This window comes from Petaurus breviceps, unplaced genomic scaffold (genome assembly GCF_028583685.1).
Source record: "Petaurus breviceps papuanus isolate PSGF00001 unplaced genomic scaffold, PetGlider_PUasm1.0 490, whole genome shotgun sequence".
Classification (NCBI taxonomy): domain Eukaryota; kingdom Metazoa; phylum Chordata; class Mammalia; order Diprotodontia; family Petauridae; genus Petaurus; species Petaurus breviceps.
Window position 1 is genome coordinate 16,688,214 of NW_027186352.1, and position 20,405 is coordinate 16,708,618.

General features: G+C 35.6%; 1 protein-coding gene across 1 annotated transcript in view; it reads right to left on the minus strand.

Moving 5' to 3' along the window:
• Positions 1 to 20,405, minus strand: part of LOC138172037 (protocadherin-15-like) — a 2,287,527-nt gene that overhangs the window by 446,915 nt on the left and 1,820,207 nt on the right. The window contains exons 14-16 of the mRNA XM_069101643.1: positions 19,029 to 19,235; positions 10,102 to 10,236; positions 8,685 to 8,834 (exon numbers count right to left, since the gene is read on the minus strand). Of these exons, the coding sequence (XP_068957744.1) occupies positions 8,685 to 8,834; positions 10,102 to 10,236; positions 19,029 to 19,235 (492 nt within the window). The remainder of the gene's footprint in view (positions 1 to 8,684; positions 8,835 to 10,101; positions 10,237 to 19,028; positions 19,236 to 20,405) is intronic.

The following is a 20,405-nucleotide window of genomic DNA, read 5'->3' on the forward strand; positions in this document are numbered from 1 at the left end:
CCTGTTCTCCCCAAGTAAAACTTACTTAAAGAGGAATTCTAGGATGAGGAGGTATATAAAGATACCTCAGTCACTACTGACTACTTCTTTGGGACTCCTTTGTATCATACAAAGGGCAAATGTCAGATTACTCTGTTTTACACACATCTGCGATAAAAAAAAAAAAAAAAAACTATCATCATAGACCTCAGGTCTAGAACAAGTGGTTCTCATAGCTTGCCTCCAACAGAACCACTGACATACTTGGATCATAGAGGTATGACAAGAGGACCTTACTCTTCTGAGTTTGTGGGTAGTAAGCCAGCCTTATGCTGACATACTTACTGGTGGCAAAGTACCTAAGCAGAGAAAGTGAAATTCACACATGAAAAAGATAGGGTATGTAAGCTCTACATCCCCCTCAGTCTTTAAATGTTCTGATTCTACCAGATCTGCAGGTGAGAATTATAATACTGGAATGATAACAATCTTATAAACAATATCAACTAACCAGGTAATTAACCAACAAAAACGTATTCTATGCCAGGCACAGTGCAACTAGTTGGACATATAAGACAAAGGTGACATATTACCTGACCTCAAGGACCTTAAACCTATCAGGGGAGACAAAATGCATATTTATAGGTATATGGACAAAGTAGATACAAGGTGATTTTGGGTTAATGGGAATAGCAACTGGTGTAATCAGGAAATTTTTCCTGCAGAAGGTTTAGCTTCAGCTGAGTCTTAAAATGATATAGAGATTCTAAGAAGTGACAGTCAGGAAATAGTACATTTCAGGCATAGGGGAACATCACTGCAAAGGAATAAAGACAAGAAACGGAACCTGTCTGAGGAACATTTAGAGGGTCAGTTTGATGGAACACTATGAAATAGGAAGAGAACAAATGCTTAACATGAATGAAAAGATATCTTAGAGCCATATTTCAAAGTACTTTGAATGTGAAAATGAACTATTTTTAATTTGTTTCTTAGGGCAACAGGGAACAACTAGAGTTTGCTGAGAAAGAGTGATATAGATAGACTTGTATTTTTGGAACATCACCATTCCTTGAAGTGTGGATGGGGAAACTGGAGCTTTGTGGGTGATGGACTGAAATGAGGGGATACTTAAGGCATGAAGGTCTATTAGAAGGCTACCAAAACGATGCAAGTGAAAGGTAACAAGGATCTGAAAGGGGCAGAAAGAAAAGAGAAAAAAGTTATAAATGAGAGAGATATTGAAGGGGGATTTGGTAGCCAAGTGGGTCTCAGCAGAGTAAGTGAGAGAGAAAAGTTACAGCATAATGGTGCATGCAACAGGAACAGGGAAGACCAGAGGAGGAGTAAGTTTAAGGAGAAAGATAGTGAATTCTCATTTTGACATCATAAGTTTGAAAAGCATATAGGACAAGAAATTCAAGACATCCAAAATGTAGTTAGTAATGTGAGACTGGAGCTCAGGAGAAGGAATAGGGCTGGACATTATAGACTTCTGCATGAGAAATGCAAATTATTATTCTTATATTATATAGACATACATATAACATTATGTACAATATATTAGAATATTGTTATAGTATTATATGTTGTTACAAAGGATTATAATATGATAATGTAATTTTAATTATGTTATATTAATACTATAATTTTATTATAATTAGCATTAGCTAATTAAACTCAGGCATGTTTATGAGATCACCTTTTGGGAGATTGTAGAAAGAGATGAAAATGGGAACTTTTATATCTTTGGAGAAGATGTAAAATTAGGTTGCATTTTATGGATGATGGGTCAGAAAATAAGACAGAAGAGGAATAATCAGATAGGCAGATGGAGAACCAAGAGAGAGATTTGTTACAAAACACATTATATACATTATATTATTTCATCCTCACAATGCCCCATTAAATAGGCTCTATTTTCATCTCCGTTTTTGTACATAAGGAAACTTAGTTTGAAATACCTCAAATCACTAGGACACAAAGGTAAGTGTCAAAGGCAGGATTCATATCCTGGTTCTCCCTGACAAACTATTTTAAATTATATTTGTGCTGTTCTCTCAGGAATATTGGGGATGATTGATTATGCCTTTAAGTCATAGAAGATTTAATTAGTTTCTCTGAGAGCGGGAATTAATTTTTTGTCAGATATTTAGTCCCCAACATTCCTACTATAGTGCCTAGAATATAGTAAGCAAGTAATAACTGTTTGTCAATTGATTGATTGATAGGTGAACACTGTTCACATCAGAATTTCTATAAAGTTTTGCTTCTATAAACACAGTTTCATTCAACTCTATAATGTAGGAAACTTTCAGATGTAACTAATTGTATCTATAAAAACAACTCCACCAAAGAAATTCTCTCCTACTCCTCCAGGGGAAAACAAAACAAACAAACATATATCAATATGAACAAAAATATTTATAGTGGCTCTTTTCTGTGATGGCAAAGGATTGAAAATTGAGAAGATGCCCATCGATTAGGGAACGGATGAATGAGTCGTGGTATATGATTGTGATGGAATACTATTATACAATAAAATTGATGAGAAGTATGGGTTTAGAAAAACCTCGGAAGATTCATACGCAATGATGCAAAGTGAAGTCAGCAGAACCAGGAGTACATTGTGCACAGTAACAGCAATATTTGAATGATGATCAAGTATGAAAAACTTAGCTACTCTGAGCAATACAGTGGCCTAAGACAATTTCAAAGAACTCATGATGAAAAATTCTTCACACCTCCTAAGAGAGAACTGATGAATTCTGAATATAGATTGAAGCATATTTTACAATATTTTCCTTTTTTTTTCAAATTCAATAATATGAAAATATGTTTTACATGACTTCCCATGTGCAATGGAAATCACATTGTTTGACTTCTCAATGGGTGGGGGAGAATTAGGAGGGAGGGAGAGGATTTGGGACTCATTTTTTTAAATATATAATTTTAAAAATTAAAGCAAATTTTAAAAGAATCTAAAAATGGTCTGATACATGGGGAATTGAGGTGGTACTCTTGAGGTAAGAATTAATAGACCAAGATGGTTGACTAAACTATCTTTTTCTGTCTACATTTGGTTCCACATATTAGATTGTGATTGCAAAGTCCCAGAAGAGAACACACCCCTTGGTTCACTGGAATGGCAGAATGGCAGATGATGACAGATGGGAAGGAAATAAATACAGCAGCATCTCACCTTTTTAGTTTGGCTTTTTATGGACATATATCCTTGCCAATATCAGCTAATGAAGCTGGGGTAAAGGTTAGGAATGTTTGTAAATCATTCTCTTTCACTGATACAAGGAGGATGATGTCTCTACTCAGGGTAGCTTATAAGGTGGTTTCATCACCCCATTCACCACCATGAAGTGCTTGTTAATTTCCTAGGGGTTATGAACTAGACTCATTGCTTCCAAAAATACAAAATGATGAAAACTGTTTATATTTGTATCACTGTGAAAACACTGTGAATACAGAGGAAACATAGCTATAATAAATGTGGAAATTTCATTAATGGCTTCCATACTGAAATGTCAGGTTGGTAGTGGGCAAGATGATCTCCTGGAATCCTCTCCTTTTCCTCTTAGGCTATTAGGGTTATTGATCTGTAGATGAAAGGAATCTCAGGGGGTGCTCAGTCTACCTCACTTTGTAGAGGAGCATACTGTGCAAGGAGTCATCATGGATTCTGCTTCTTCCTTCTTTCTCCTATTCTTTCTTTATCCTCTTCCACTTCTCATTGTCATTCTTCTAGTCTTCCTATTTTTCCTCCTTCTTCTATGGGAGAGCCCAGATTCCTGAGCATTCAGGATGTAAGGCAGCAATAATAGTTATAAAGCTGCAAATATCACCGAGCTTACTTTTTGTTTCTTTGTAGTGTTTTTTTTAAACTATCCAAACTGAATTTTAAAAAAATCTTAAAAGTTTACATCATAAATTAAAACAATCCTGAGGTACCACCTCTTATCTATCAGAATTCCTTAGTAGGACAGAAAAGGAAAATGAGAAATGTTGGAAAAGATGGGGAGGATATGGGATAATACCACACTATAGAGTTGTGAACTGATCCAGCCATTCTGGAGAGCAGTTTGACACTATACCCAAAGGGCAATCAGCTTATGCATACCTTTGATCCAGTAGCACTCTTAGTAGTTGTATATTGCAAATCGTCAGATTATCACCATTAAAAACCAAATAGAATCTTTATGTACAAAAATATTTATAGTAACTCTTGTTATGGCAAAAAAAAATGGAAATTGAGGGGATGCTGATCAACTGGGGAATGGCTGAACAAACTATATTTGAATACATTTTATATTTGAATGTAATGGGATACTATTGTGTTATAAGAAATGGTGAGCAGATGGATTTCAGAAAAAACCTGGAAAGTCTCACAGGAACTGATTCTAAGTGAAATGAGCAGAACCAGAAGAACATTGTCCATAGCTACACTGGGCAATAACTACCCAGGAATGACTTCACTCTTCTTAGCAATACAGTGATCCCAGACAATTCCAAAAGACACAAGATGGAAAAAGCTATCCACACCCAGAGAAAGAGGTGATGCAGTCCAAATGCAGATTGAAGCATATTATTCTCATTTTATTTTTATGTTTTTTCCCTTTCGACTTGCTTTTTCTTTTACAACATGATTAATATGAGAATATGTTTTATATGACTGCATATACACACAGACACACACACACACACACACATATATATATATGTATATATATATATATATATATATAATCTTAATCAAATGGTTTACCATTTTAGGAAAGGGGGGAAGTAAGAAAATTTTTGAACTAAATTTTTTTTTTCTTAATGAATGTTAAACGTTTTCGTTATATGTAATTGGACAAAGATAAAACACTATTCAAAGCTTTGCATTTCAAAGGTAGCCAGGTAATATAGTGTATTGAGTGCTGAACTTACAGTCAGAAGAACCTAAGTTCAGAGCTGCCACACACACTTAATTAGCTGTGTGGCCCTGAGCAAGTCACTGAAACCTTAATTTCTCAGTTTCTTTATCTGAAAGATAGGGGACAATAATCACATTCATCCCACAGAATTATTGAGAGGATCAAGTAAAATAACATGATATAAAGTTTTATTTATAAAGAAAATAAAATTTTCTAAATATTTAAGTGCTATATAACTTCTAATTATAATTAGTAATTATTAATAAATAAAACTGGATCATGAATCATTATTTATAATATTCATAACAATGTATTATTTATTATGTTATTAATATTATTATTTAATGATTATGGTATTATCTTAAGTCCATTATCCATATTAGCCACTTATAAAAATCATGAAGATTTCATAAACCTGAAAATATAATATTAATAGCATTTTTCTTTTTAGTAGAGCAGAGATATGGAAAATGCACTTATACATGGGATTTTGTTTAAAATTTCCAGGGAAAACATACATTAAAATACATTTATATAAGCAAATTATAATTTGTGTTGTAAAGAAAATATGTGGGGAAATAATCCATTCCAAATACTCCCCAAACCTTTGAGTTTCTTGGCAAATACAGGCTCAGCTATAGGACTACACCACAGGAGCTCTACTGTTCTAAGAATTACACTCTCTAGTCCCTTGATGTTTTGTTTGCTTATTATTCCCGAACTGGAATCATATATAAAATGGAGTGCTATGTCTAATTAAATAACAACATGGTAAAATAAAACATTGTTGCCAGCTAGAATATCACTCTTGAAATCATACACTGTTATCAAAAAGAAAAGTTTACTCTCCTTAGGCAATTGTAATAGAAACTATTTTTAATCTCCTCTCTCTATGCCTTAGGTTGTTAACAACTTTAAGATTCAATACTTGACATTATAAAAAGGAAAAGCCTATTTCATGTTAACTATCCAACTATTTTGTCAGAGTGTATATAATCAGATCATCATCAAGCTAAATGTTATGCCCAAGTTATGAAGTCCAGTTCCCACAGGGAAGCAACATGCTTTGGTCACGTAGCTTATAAGTCTCATGGTGGTCCAGCAGGTGGTTGTGGCTATGAAGGCTGATGGCAAGGGAGAGGTATAGATTTGGCAGTTAGTATCACTAACTTTCAAAGAGGGAAGCAACCACAAAGGTCTTTCAACCCCAAACTCTCATGTCACAAGTTGGGCCCAGAAAGGTGAATAAAGTTGCCCAGAAAGTCACACATTGAAACCAGGTCTTCAAAGTCCAGCCATGTGATAAAATTAAAGAACCTCTGAACTTGGAGTCACAGTGCACAAGTTCCAATCTGGCCTCTGTCACTGCTGAGAACCAACTGATGTTGGATTAATCAGTTAACTTCTCTAGGCCTCAGTTTCCTCTTCTATATTGAAAGGTAAGACAGTTGATTTGCTCAACTCTACTGCATATAAGTAGTGATCAGATGGCCAATTAACCTAATAGGCCTCAGATTAAGAGTGGAAAAGCCCTTCAACCTTAGGTGCCTGCATAACAGTCATGTTTAGAGGGGCCAAGGACAGTTGAAAATGCTCTTGGGATCATCTATAAGTTATCACGTGAGTTGGAAGAGGATGGATTTAAGAGACTGGAGCAGATGTGCCTTCCAAGAGAGTGTCAGAGAAAAGGTGGGACTCAGCTGTGGAAGGAGGAGATGCCAAGAAGGGTCATCCAGCTCTGCGGGCAGCCAGGATCATAAAGCCTGGCTTGCAGAAAGTCCCACCAAATTCTAAGCATTTTTTCCTACTTTCTCTTCCTATGCCTGCCTACACACAAACAACACAATTTGTTGTTTTGTTATTCAAATGTTAGCAGTAAATGGATTTTGCTTTGATCTCAGATGCCAAAGGTTGACTAGAGATGTCTAGAAATGGGAAATTAGGCAGAGAGCCCAATCTCTTCTTAAATGTTAAGAATTTTCCTAATAAAAATATTGAACATTTATATAGCACTTACTATGTTCCAGGCACTATGCTAAGCACTTTCCAATTATGATCAAATTTAATCTTCACAAGGATGAAAGGAGGTAGGTTCTATTATTATCCCTTTTTACAGATGGGAAAATTGAGGCCGACAGATGTTAAAGTATTTTCCCAGAGTCACATAGTTAGGAAGTGTCTGACACCATATTTGGACTCAAATCTTTCTGACTATGGACCTTGTGCTTTATCTACAGCACCAGAAGAAATGTCTGACACTATGAAGGTAGTTTATGAATTCAACTCCTTAAAAACTGGAAAGTTAAGGAGGAGTAAAAAGAACTAACAGAAATCAGGAAAGAAGATATCTATCCGTAAGGAACTTGGAGGATATTTAGTCCCATTTTCTTATTTTACAGCTGGGGAAACTGAGGTTCAAAGAACAGAAATCATTCCCCCAAAGTCACACAGCTGGTGAGAGGCACAGTTTGGTATCAGGCACTATATAGATACAAATGGGATTTTAGACCAGTTGGTGTTTTGCCTTTTTATTCATTCGTTGCTTTCGTTGCTTATCTCTTTGTTTGTTTTACTTGGATTTTACATGTGAACATAGGCATCTCAACATTTTGGCTTGTTGTTGTTTGTTGTTAGCATTATTATTTCCCACTTAACCAACCATATTTCTGCTCTTCTTAGCGATCATTCTCTGATACACTTTTTGTCATTATGCCTGGGATTGAGGGACTATTTAAGACTTTTGTAGAGGCGGCCAGGTAGCACAGCAAGTAAGAGCACCGGCTCCAGTGTTGAGAACACCTGGAGATCTAATCCCGGGCTCCGACACTTAGCACCCACCCAGAAACACCTGGCCGTGTAACCTTGAGCAAGTTACTTAACCCCAATTGCTTAGGGGTGGCCAGGTGGCTCAGCGAGTAAGAGCACCGGCTCCAGTGTTGGGATGACCTGGATCAAATCCGGGCTCAGATACTCAGCACCACAGCCAGAAATAATAACTGGCCATGTAACCTTGAGCAAGTTACTTAACCCCAATTGCTTTAAAAAAAAAAAAAAGACTTTTGTTTTGTTTTTGCCACACACAGAGTATGGAAGACAGAGGAAGGACAAGTGATTCTAATCTTCATTCTAAGTCTTTTTCTCCTTCATTTCAACGTGAAATGAGGTCAGATTAAATTATAGCAAAGGACATTAAGGTTTTACTTTTTAATATTGGGAATATAAATGAATAGAGAAAAAAAGATCAAAAGGAAAGCAACATGATCCAGTGGAGAGAATTCTGATACCAAATCTCACCTGTGCATTTTTTTTCATTTCTCACATTTCTTTTGTTTTGAAAATGTTTGCATACAAAAGCAAAGGAAGACATATATTTGAGTGTCAAATATAAACTTTAAAAGCTGAATGATATCTCAGTTGCTAATGTTTTTTTTTTTATATTTTACATTTTACAAATGAGGAGACTGAATGTATCTTGGAAACTATGGAACTATAAAAAGTATGGCAAAGTACATAGAGTACTGGCCTCTCAGAAAGAAAGCCCTCATTTCAATTTCTGTCCCTGACACCAGCTCTGTGATCACAGACCAATCATTTAATTCCTCTGAGCCTCAGTTTCCCCATCTATAAGATGAGGACAATAATACATCTTGTAGTTTCATTAGAGCATTGTTGTCAGGCTTGAGGGAAAAGATTTGCGTGGACTTTTTCTGAAATTTCAAAAGCTCCTCATCAATGTCACTTACAAAGGAAGATTGACTTGCCATGTGGTGTTACCTGTATGACGCTGTCCCCAGGGCTCATGTCTGTGTAAACATAGACATCGTAGGAGATTGCAGGGAAGGTTGGAGTATTATCATTCGCATCAATCACCTTGATGTTGACTGTGACAGGGCTGCTTTCTTGGACACCATCAAATGCAGTTATCTTTAAAGAAAAAAAAAAGAACCCCGGATCTTTAATGAAGTCCTAATTCGAATTGTCACTGAATAGAGCCAATCCTCACAATAGACTTGTTTTTCCGTGATTCAAATGACCAAAAAAAAAAAAACCCCAATAAATGCTTGCTATTATAAAGGGAATTACTTTCCCCATAAACACACTCAGAAATATGCATATAGACTTTTGTATAATGAAAAGCAATGTATTCTGGGATTCTAGGTAAGCTCTATAGGAAGGTCAAGTACATCACTTTTATTCCCAGAAGTAGATGCGGTTAGAATGAATGTTAATTTTCAATGTTCAGGAGACTTGAAACTGGGCAGATAAACATATTCAAGTTATATAGGGATAAAAATAATGTATAATGTATAAATATTACCAGTGCTTAAAATCCAATATGTAGATAACCTTCTGACTCATTTTAGAACTATTTCACTCATTCAAAAAGAATCTTGTCTTCTGATCAAGACTTGTCAGAAAAAAATATGGGGTCATTGTGAGGATCAAACAAAATGAAGTAGGCAAAGTACTTTGAAAATTGCAATGGGTCATCCAAATGCATCTCTCTCCCTCCCTCTCTCAATCCTCTATTAGTCTCTTCCTCCCAGCAATCTCTCTCTCTCTGTCTCTCTGTCTCTCTCTGTGTTTCTTTCTCCTCCCTCCATCTTCACTCTCTTCTCTCTTAAGAATGGAGAATCTTGCCTCTCTTGGTAGAGGTATGACTTGGTAGCATCATACCTCTTTTGGTAGAAAGGTGGAGAACTTCCATACATATATTTTCATAATTTGGGGAGCATTTCAGGCCAGGTGTGGAATTACCCTCCACTGGTGTAAATTGACTAACCCTACATATAATAGAATCACCGAGAGTTAATCAGAGTCAGAAGGTTAAGTTCCTTGCTCATGGTCACACAACATTTGTTTAAAACAATGCTTAAACCAAAATCTTCATGACTCCAAGGATGACCTCCCAACAACCACACCATTTAACCTCCCTGAATTAGGGTATTACTAAGATAAATTTAATACCTGTAAACTCCAGATGTCTACAATCATGAATGCAACCTCATGACTTTATAGTCATAAAGAAAAGAAAGCTGCATGAGGCATTTCTTACTGATAAATGTTTTAACTACTCCATGAAAATTATTGCCCTCACTCTCACCCACACTGCACTGACCTTTTCACTTTTGAAAAATGGTCTCATTCAATGACATCAGAATCCTTTATACAGAGATTAAAGGAGATTTACCAAGAAGGTATAGTACTGCTGTTCTTCTCTGTCCACAGGTTGAAGCAAGGTGAGGTAGCGTGTTATGCCAGATGGAGTCACAGTGAAGACCGACGTGTAGTCATTCAGAAAGAGATGGACCTCTGGGTCTTTTGTCTTTGAAAAAAATAATATTCATTAAGAGTTCGATGAGGCATCTGTTCATCACTTAGAAGTAATCTCAAGTTTATGAAATGAAATAGACAAAGAACTTACATAAATTATTATACTAAACAATAAGTGGATTTTTCACATCAGTAACTCATACATGAAGCAAAATGACTCCAAAAGTCTGAGCCTTTTGAGGGGACAGCACAATATGGAAAATACTCATTTGTGTGATTAATGAATGCATGAAAATGTGAAAGGAAAGAAAGCTTTGTAAAGAAAATGCAATTATTCTAAAGAAAAAGGTCATATTCCTATCATTTACTAGGTAGTCTCTAATTTATGTACAAAAATTTCTTAGTATTATGTTAGAAGTCAGAGGAACTAGACCCAGAGTGACTATGGCTGAGGTATTGCTGTTCTCTGGGCTTGAGATTGAAAAGATCCTAGCCCCTGAGGTGAGATGGCATGAGATGAGTTGCGATGACATCAGCACCTTCTTTCTTTTGGTAGAAAGGTGGAGAACTTCAGGTGTGTATGTTCCAAAGTGTGTTGGTTTGGCTTAATTGTTTTGTAGTTGCTTTTATAAAGGGGGGGGCGTGTAACTTATTAGGCATTTGGGTTGATGAGTGCATTTCTAGAAAAGACTGATGTAATATTTTACTGATGTTTTAATATATGAAACATTTGACATAATCTCAAAATTTTTTGCTATCTTTCTACTTAATAACTCTAACTTACATATTTCTTATGTAGAGATATTCACTATGGCCTTACTCAGTAATTCCTCATTGACTTCCAAGGTTTACAACTAGCTCCCTCACCCCCCTGACCTCCTACACTCACACATCTTCTCCCTTCTCTCATAATGCCTTAAATTCCTCAGATGATTCTTTATTGTCCATAAAATTTTGCACTTTTTCTATACCAGTGTGCCCAGTGAAAGACTGGATTTTGGTGAAAATGCTGGCCAAGAGTGACAAGGGGAAGTGATTGCTTTTTCTTTTTGAATGCCCATGTTCCTCCCCAACCTCAATACTTCTATTGTAGATGAGATCACCTGTGCTCATCCTCTATTTTTACGACCATCACCAGCCCTCAGTTCTTCAAACATCATCCTTACCTTATCTAAGGTCTAGTACATGCTCTAGTTCCTGAGTCTGTTTCTTTCTTTTCTTGACACATAGATAAATCTTACTTGACGTCTCCAAAAACAATTGCCATTAATACTCATATGTGATCTCCCTAAAGCCTCTAAATAATAAAGGGATGGGAAAGGGGGAAAGTTTTATCATTACTGCTAGCAGTTATAAAACCTTAGAGAGCTTCCAGTGTGTTCTAGGTTCACTTCAGGGACAGAAGTTTTGGAGAAACACCCTGAGGGTACATTGTTCTGGAGCGAGGTAAAGGACAAATAGCAGAGCTAGGACTCCAATCACATTCTTCTTCATCAATCAAGTCTCCCTTCCACTATCCCACACTGCCTCTACTAGTTGGCATTTTGATGAGAGAATCAGTTGTTCATAGAGTAATATCCCTAAGTATGATACTTGTTACTTATCCACATTCTAATTGTACAAAATGTCTCCAGAGAGGAGTCAATCACAGAGGATTTATTTTAATTAAAGAGTTTCAGCTCATTAATTTAAAGCACAAGAATTTACCTGAACTACTTGAAAGAGAAGCTGAAATAATGATAGTCTCAGATAGAGTGTGGCAAAAACATCATGTCTGAAAGTTAACATCTTCTAGCATCTCCTAGATCTTTAATGTATATTCCTTAAAAGATAAGGTCTTCACATAAAATGATTCAATGAATGAAATTATTATATTAGCAAACTGCAAGGCAGCGGAAAAAAAATGTGTGTATAAATGTATGATTTTAGTTGTGGTAAGAGGACATGAGGAGGATACATGGGATATGGAAAAGGAAGGGAGGATGTGATTTGGAAAAGAAGACGAGGTGAGGAAATTATTGCTAAGAAGAGAAGAGGCATGGGGTTAATGTGGTTTTCAGTAAGTGAAAGTCATTGTCTCAGAAAGAACAGGTAACCTACAAGATTTATGTCCTTGACAAGTGACTCATTTGTTCAAGATGAGAGCTCCATATATCCAGTTAGGTTATATACAGAACTGTTTTAACCACTCCTTCTCCTACCCCTCTGTGTGCATGTACTGTTAATTTATAATCTATCACCAAACATAAATTAGCACAATTTAAAATGATTTTTAAACAATTTTAAGTGATCTAAGGATCTAAATATAGCACCTCATTCGGTGTTCATTTCAAGAGAAATGCTACTAAATATCACAGAACCTTGAGATAAGGACTGTTTGTATTAGGGTGGGTGTTGGTGCTGAAGACAAAGCAGAGCATCGCCATGAGAAGTAGCCGTGATGGGTCAAATTAATACCTTAATTTAAAGCCTTTCCCTTTAAGAATATAAATAAAATGAAGAACATATAGAGACTTTATTTAGCCCACAATGTGCTTGAAACTGGGGAATTACAAATAGAAAAACCAGTAACAATTTTGCCTTGATTAACCTCTCTATATGAACTTTAAATGACTTTACAAAAGTTTTTTTTTAAAGTGACATAGATGCCAGTTATTTATGCTTACCATCAAATTCTGGATTGTTAACTTATATTGTAGATTATTGGTTGGGATTTAACCTCCAACAATTCGCAAAATTAAATAACCCCAGACAAATAAGCATTGGGACCTCCTTAAGATATTTAATGGTAGGGGGACAACTTGCATTTGGTTGTTTTAACCAAATATAGACCTTTTTTTCTTTTTTTAAATTTCGGGCAGTGTACTTTCAACAAAGTTATATAATAGGGTTAATTAAATATTTTGGCTAATATATGGTTGTACATATAAAATATTTGTTTCTTTTTTATTATTCTGAAAACGCCATGTGGGCACAGAATATGACATAAGTTGCTCATCTCACATGATATTGTGCATAAGGGATGAAGACAGGAAATGCTTAAAAATTACTTGTTGAATGAATGCATGAGTCAATCAATGAATGAATCAATCTATATTTTCCAGTTGCTACTATGTGATAAGCTCTTTTTAAAAGGGAGAAATTGAAGTATTCCCCCAATCCCCACAAAGATCTTGCATTCTGTAGGAGAATACATGAGTATATATGTATGTATGTATGCATGTATAAAATATGTACAAATTTTCAACATATTTCACCTATATACACACATATAGGTTTTAATGCTGGATATAATTTTGCTATTTTAAATGATTCATATGTATCTTCTAGATCTTAGAATACCTAAGGGTTATTATGAAAAATCAATTAAATACCCTAATAAACTAGATAACAGAGTTATCTTCTTAAAGAAAATCATCTAGGTGCTTCCCTATATAGATTTCCATCTCTTGTTTGTTTCTTTTAAGACTTGATCCTGACACATTTCAGGATTCTTATTGCACCTTCAATTAAGAACTTTGCTCCAAAGAAAAGCCCATCATCCTATTCTCTATAGGAATCTAGCTCTCTGGACTGCTATTTATGACTAAAAGCAATGACATTGCTCCTTTTCTACTTCTGTGCTCAAATCCCTGGGCCCAGGAGGATGCCTAGTGGGAAATATTCAATTCCTCTCTTTTTAATACTTAACTTTCCTATTTCTTCTCTGATTTTCATATCCTATCTTTCAAAGTCTTTCTTTCACTGCACTCTAATTCCTGCCAGATGTTTGGTCCTTTGCAACATGCTTTCAGCTTACTTTTCCAGCCTACTAATTATTTTTGCCTTTTATGGGTATTAAGGTTCAGCCAAACTGGTTACTGGCTCCAATTTATGCCACCATTCTTCCTAACAGAAACTTAGACCATCCTTGGTATCAACCTGGGCTGTCAAAGTTGAACTGTCATCTCATCTTTCATGGATCCAGGTCTTCTCTTCATTTTCCAGCCACCAGATCCAAACCATGTTGATTTGGGTAAAACCCTTCTTCTTTTCTAGCTCCTTTTTAAGTGCCATCATACTTTATTGTAATATAACCTCTTTCTGGTCAGTGACTCCCTGGTATTCTTAGATTTCTACGGTGCCTGCTTTATAGTAAGCACTTAATAAATTATCTATCTATCTATTATTGTCTCTCTACATGACTATCTAATATATCATCTATTCATCCATCCAATAATCTATCAAGCTATGTATCTATCTTATTCCCAATATTCAACTTTTCATCTATCATCTCTGTGACTTCCCTTGGGCTACCTCTCATGTGTGGAATATACTCACTCCTTAACTCTGCATTTTAGAATTTTTTATTTCCTTTATATCTCAGATGAAGAAATAAAGCTATCTAGAGTGTTGTGGGGGAAAATGCTCCCAATCTCTTTTGATTAGAGAAATACAAATTAAAACAATTCTGAGGTACCACCTCCAATCTATCATATTGGCTGGTATTACAGAGAAAGAATATGATACATTTTAGAGGGGATGTGGGGAAAGTGGGATACTAATGCACTATTGATGGAACTCTGAACTAGTACAACCATTCTGAGGAACGCTTTGGAACTATGCCAAAAGAGCTATAAAACTGGGCATACCCTGTGTCCTAGCAATACCACTAATAAGTTTGTATCCCCAAGAAAGGATGAGAAAGAAGAAAGACCTATTTATATTACCAATATCTATAGCAGATTTTTGTTGTGCCAGAGAATTGGAAATTGAAGTGATATCCATCAATTGGGGAGTGGTTGAAAAAATTGTGGCATGTGATTGCAATGGAATACTATTGTGCTATAAGAAATTATTTTAGGAAAACCTAGGAAGACTTGTATGAACTAAGGCTGAGTGAGGTAAGAGGAACCAGGAGAACTTTTTACAGAGCAACATCAATAGTGTATGATGCTCAACTCAGAATGGCAGCTATTCTTAGTAATATAATGACACCAAAGGACTCATGATGGACAATGATATCCACATCTAGAAAAAAAAAACTGTTGGTGTTGGAATGCAGATTGAATCATGTCATTTTCACTTCATTTTGTTTGTTTTGGCCTGTGTTTTATTACATAATATTACTAATATGTAAATATAATTTACATGACTGTACATATATAACCTATAGCATATTAATTTCTTTCTCAAAGGCAGGGAGACAGGAAAGAGGGAGAGAAAGAATTTGAAACTCACAATGGAAAAGAAATCTTAAAATCACTTTCACATGTAATTGAGAAAAGTAAAATATTATTGAAAGAATATTTCATTTAAATCTTCGATCATTTAATTTCTACCGCATGGGATCTTTCTTAAACAATCTACACACTAGTACTCTGTTCAAGGAAATGCATTATATTTATTTTGCAAGGATTTTAATAACTCTATATATGTACATGTAGCACAATGCCTTTTACAGGGAGGACATTTAATATATGCTTATTCATTGATTGATTGTTATGTACAGATATGAGGAGAATGGCAAAGTGGATATCACCTGTCATTCATTTAAAGAAAACTTGAGTGTTCATCTTTGATACAGAGCACTTCCATCCTCACCGCTAGCCATATACCTTCCACTCACCAAACATGACTTTATAATCAGATTCTCTTGTTTTCTATACACACACATGAACAAACAGATACATACATATATACATATATAAAATATGTATCTATATCTCTCTATATATCCATATCTATGTATATATGTTTCTATTTAGATCTATATATGCATCTCTTTTTATATATACATACATACATACATATTTTATTTTCTGAACATATTGAGATTTGAAGGCACACACAAACACACATAGAAATATTTTAGGTGAAACATTAATCAAGACACAATAAACACATATTTTAAAGCACCTACTCGGTGCTACTAGATCTATTCAAAAGACATTTTCAGCATAAATAGTTGAAATCTCCCTAAGCCCAAATATCGGAGACTATAGGATAAGTTGTGGTTTTCCTTTGTGTTACTTGTGAATGACAAATTTAAGTGAATGACCTGAATTACATTGCCAACAATCCCTGACATTTATTTTTACCAGCTATAGTTTAAGAGTCTGCTCTATTAGAGAAGAAAAACAAATCAATTAACATATATTGTCAGCTAGAAAACAAGAAGTGTAAGTTACTATCATGGCAAAGAATTATTCATAAATGACCTAATTGGCTTTCTCTTTATATTTCCATCCCCCTGAGGTTTAGTCCTTTGTTTTGCTATACTTCCATTAGAAGTCATTAATATATTCCCCTGTGTTTGGATCACCAGGTCCTTGTCAGATGCCAAGCTGGGCCAGCTCTAAGACAAAGTACTCAAGACCAAACAATAGTTTATTCCAACTACAAATTAACTCACTGAATGAAGTGTAGTGAAGGCAATTTACAAATTCTTAATTTTTCTTTTCCTCGCTGCTTGACCTTAGTTGGTGTTTGGTCTTTAACCTAACAAATTGAGTAAGCAGATGTCACAGATTCCTCTCTGCCTGGGAGACAAAGGGCTTGAATATTGTCTCATTAATTTTAATGCTATTTATGCTGAGATTAATTTGCATCCTGCCTCACACAGAGAGAAACACAGCTACACAGATTAAGCAAACACATGCAGTATAACAAAGAAACAAGACATTCTAGAAAACTTCCAATTGGTTAAGCACCTGTATTTAGAAATGGAAGAGTATAATTAAACTTTGGTCTCCTAAATGTCAAGTCAGATTATATATTGTTCGGGAGCACATGGGAAGCTGTTGTAGAAGACCTTTAGGTAGTGATCAGTTGGGATCTTAACTGTTAGAGGAAATTCGCCAATTTGATGCAAGCACAGATCATTCGGAGGATAAATTACATAAATTATTGTCCTGTCATATGTGCTGTTTATAATAGCAACAAAACATAGGCTTGTATAGATGCACATGAGTATCATAAAAAGGAAGACAAGGAAAGTATGTTCCATTACTACTGCGTCAGTCAAAGATAAAATATTTAGGTAATTCAGAAAGTTGTTACCTCAGAAACATTGGAATGGAATTAGGCAACACAGAAGCTCAAATGCAATTTAAAATATTTGTAGTTTTTTAAAAATGATATTATATCTAGTAGTTGGGAGGCATAATCTGACCTTTCCCAGGATGGAAAATTAAAAAAAGAAGAAATAACCTCAGTGAACATGCCAAACCCCCACCATCCCACACCCATGAAACTGCAAACCACAAAACCACACACTTAGCATTAAATACTACCTACAGGAATGCCACCTGGTGGAACCTGTGAGCAAATAAGACATGACACAAATATCAAGAAAACACACCCTGAGACTTTCTATCAATCAATATTAATTTTATCCCTACTGGGTGTTAGATTCCCATAACAAATCTTGCCAATATGAGCTCTGGTGATTTCATTGATAAAGGAACTCCCGAAGGAAGGAACTCTTGTCATTAATATAGGTCGTTACCTTCTCTAAAATGTATAATCCTATGTAATCCTAAAACATTTCCTAGAGCCCTGAGAGGATAAGTTCCATAACCAAGGCCATATAGATAGTATGTACAAGAACTTGGACTCAGAGGTTCCTGGTTTGAATCTAATTCTCCACCCACTCACACTGTCTGTTGTGTATACCCAAGGATGTTAAAAACAGCAGGTATTAAAATAATTGTAAGCATTTTCTGTCAAATCAGGGACAATAGCTTTATTCTAGAGGATAGAATATTGGGCTTGGGTTCAGGAAGTTCCCACACTTTTTGAGAAGCTTGCTAGCTTGTTATCATGGACAATACAATGCCTTATTCTGTGTCTCTGTTCCGTCATTTATTTGAGGTGGATCTTGATATCTAGGGGGAAGCTAGGTGGAGTCATAGTGTACAGAACGCCAGGCCTGGAGTCAGGAAGACTCATCTGGCTGAGTAGAAATCTGATTTCATACACTTATCATCTCTTTGACCCTGGGAAAGTCACTTAACCCTGTATACTTCAGTTTTCTCATCTGTAAAATTAGGTAGAGAAGGAAATGGCAAACCATTCCAGTATCTTTACAAAACAAAAAATAGGGTGATGAAGAGGCAGACAAAACTGAAAAACAATTCAACAACAGTGTTAGAATGCAACCTACAATAAACTGTCAACAACACCGTTTGTCTACTTCACAAAAAGTATTGGAAACCAGCAATGGACATCTTAGATATGAAGGCCATTCTCAAACTCTCATGTTTCCATTTAATAGAGTGTCCACCGTCTGCTGAATCTAGAATCCTACCAGTGTAGATTGAGGCCTATCTACACCTGCATAGGTAAGGTCAGGGAGAAGTCTGAAGCTCATGGATCTTCTCTAACTTGGATGAGGGTAAATTGGTAGAACAGAGAGAGCACTACACTGAGAACTAGAGGACCTGGATTTGAATTCTCGCTCTCCCACTTACTATCAGTATAACCTTGGACAAGTCAGTGTGCCATAAGCCCCTGAAATATCCATGAAATAAAAGCTGAGGCTAGAAATCTTCTGATAGCCTTTCAAATTCTTAATCTACAATTCTATATCTTAGCCTTGGTCTTAGACTTAGTCAAATCTCCAAGGTGGGATGTGAAACTACGTCTTTCTGGCTTTATAACCAATACCCTCTATATTGGGCCACCATGACAAAAATATTAGATGAGTTTCTTACAGATATTTCATTCACATTAATTACTAATGTCTATGTCCTGCCATAAAACTCAAAGACACTTTTGACGTCCACTTTTAAAACATAAAAACAAATCTATTAATTTGACTATACATTTAAACAAACAAACAAACAAAATAACACAACTCACATCCTCTACATCCTTGTCCAAGACAACAATTCTGAGAGGGGTGGTCAAGTTGAGACTGTCTGAGATGGTTGCACCAACAGGTGCAGACTCCAGGATATAGCCTTGATAACTGGGCATTGTGAAGTAAGGGCTCTGGTTGTTTTCATCCAAGATCTCAATATGAAGACTGGCAAATGCAGGGAGAGGATGCCCATTATCTTGTTCTGCCTGGCAAACATAAAAAAGAGAGAGAAGATATACCATGATATTGCTTGGGCATGAGTGGAGGGAATTCCCAATCTGGTACATGGAAAGTTGTTTTTTGTTCTTTTTTTTAGTAATATGTTTGAAACTTGAATCATAGATATTTAGAGAGAAAAATGATTTCAGAAATAACCTTATTCAGCCCTCTCCTTTCCCAAATTAGAAACCTAAAGCCCCGAGAAGTTAAATGACTTCTACATCATCACACAGAAACTCGATGGCGGGGCTGAGAGTAGGAATGAGGTCTTTGAATTTCCAAGACCTTTGGTTTCCCCTTTACATTTGATAATCACAGCCAAATGGTTTTAAAAAAATATTTGGAATCATTGGAAAAGAAGAGGAAGTGTAGTATATTGAATAGAAAGAGTAGCCCTTAGAGTTAGGGAAGCCTGGCTTCAATTCTTAAGTCTGAAACTTGACTAGCTGTATGTCACCGGGCAAGTCACTTGACCCTTGTCTGCCTCAGGTTAATTTACTATAAAATAGAGATAATAATATCACCTAGCTCTCAAGGATGTTTGGGATGATCAAAAGTGATAACATTTGTAAAATACTTTGCAAAACTTAAGATGTTATATAAATATGAACTCTTTTATGATAGGTATGTTTTTCCCCTCCCCCCAAGATTGCACAGTCTGCCTAAATCATACATCTCCAACTAATTTAAATAATTCAATCTCATAATTGCTACTTATTATCATTGAACAAAAAAAAATGCAAAGCCCATACTAAATGCAAAGAACTCAATTGATTACAGGATAAATAAAAATAAAGGAAACTTGCTCCCTGTGTTCATGTACTTGCATACTATATAGGATAGCAAATGTTTTTGAGTCATTTCAGTTATATCTTAACTCTTTGTGACCCCATTTGGGGCAAGATACTGGGGTGCTTTGCCATTCCCTTCTCCGGCTCATTTAATAGATGAGGAAACTGAGGCAAAGGGGTTAAGTGACTTGCCCAGGGTCACAAAACTAAGCTGTATCCATAGTCACATTTGAACTCAGATCTTCCTGACTCCATGGCTAATGTTCTATAGCACCAACTAGTGTTCAAATTATTACAGTGCTTTCTTTTCTGATTATTTCTAAATTCAAAATAAAAAGAAAATATCATATCTAAGGATCATTACCA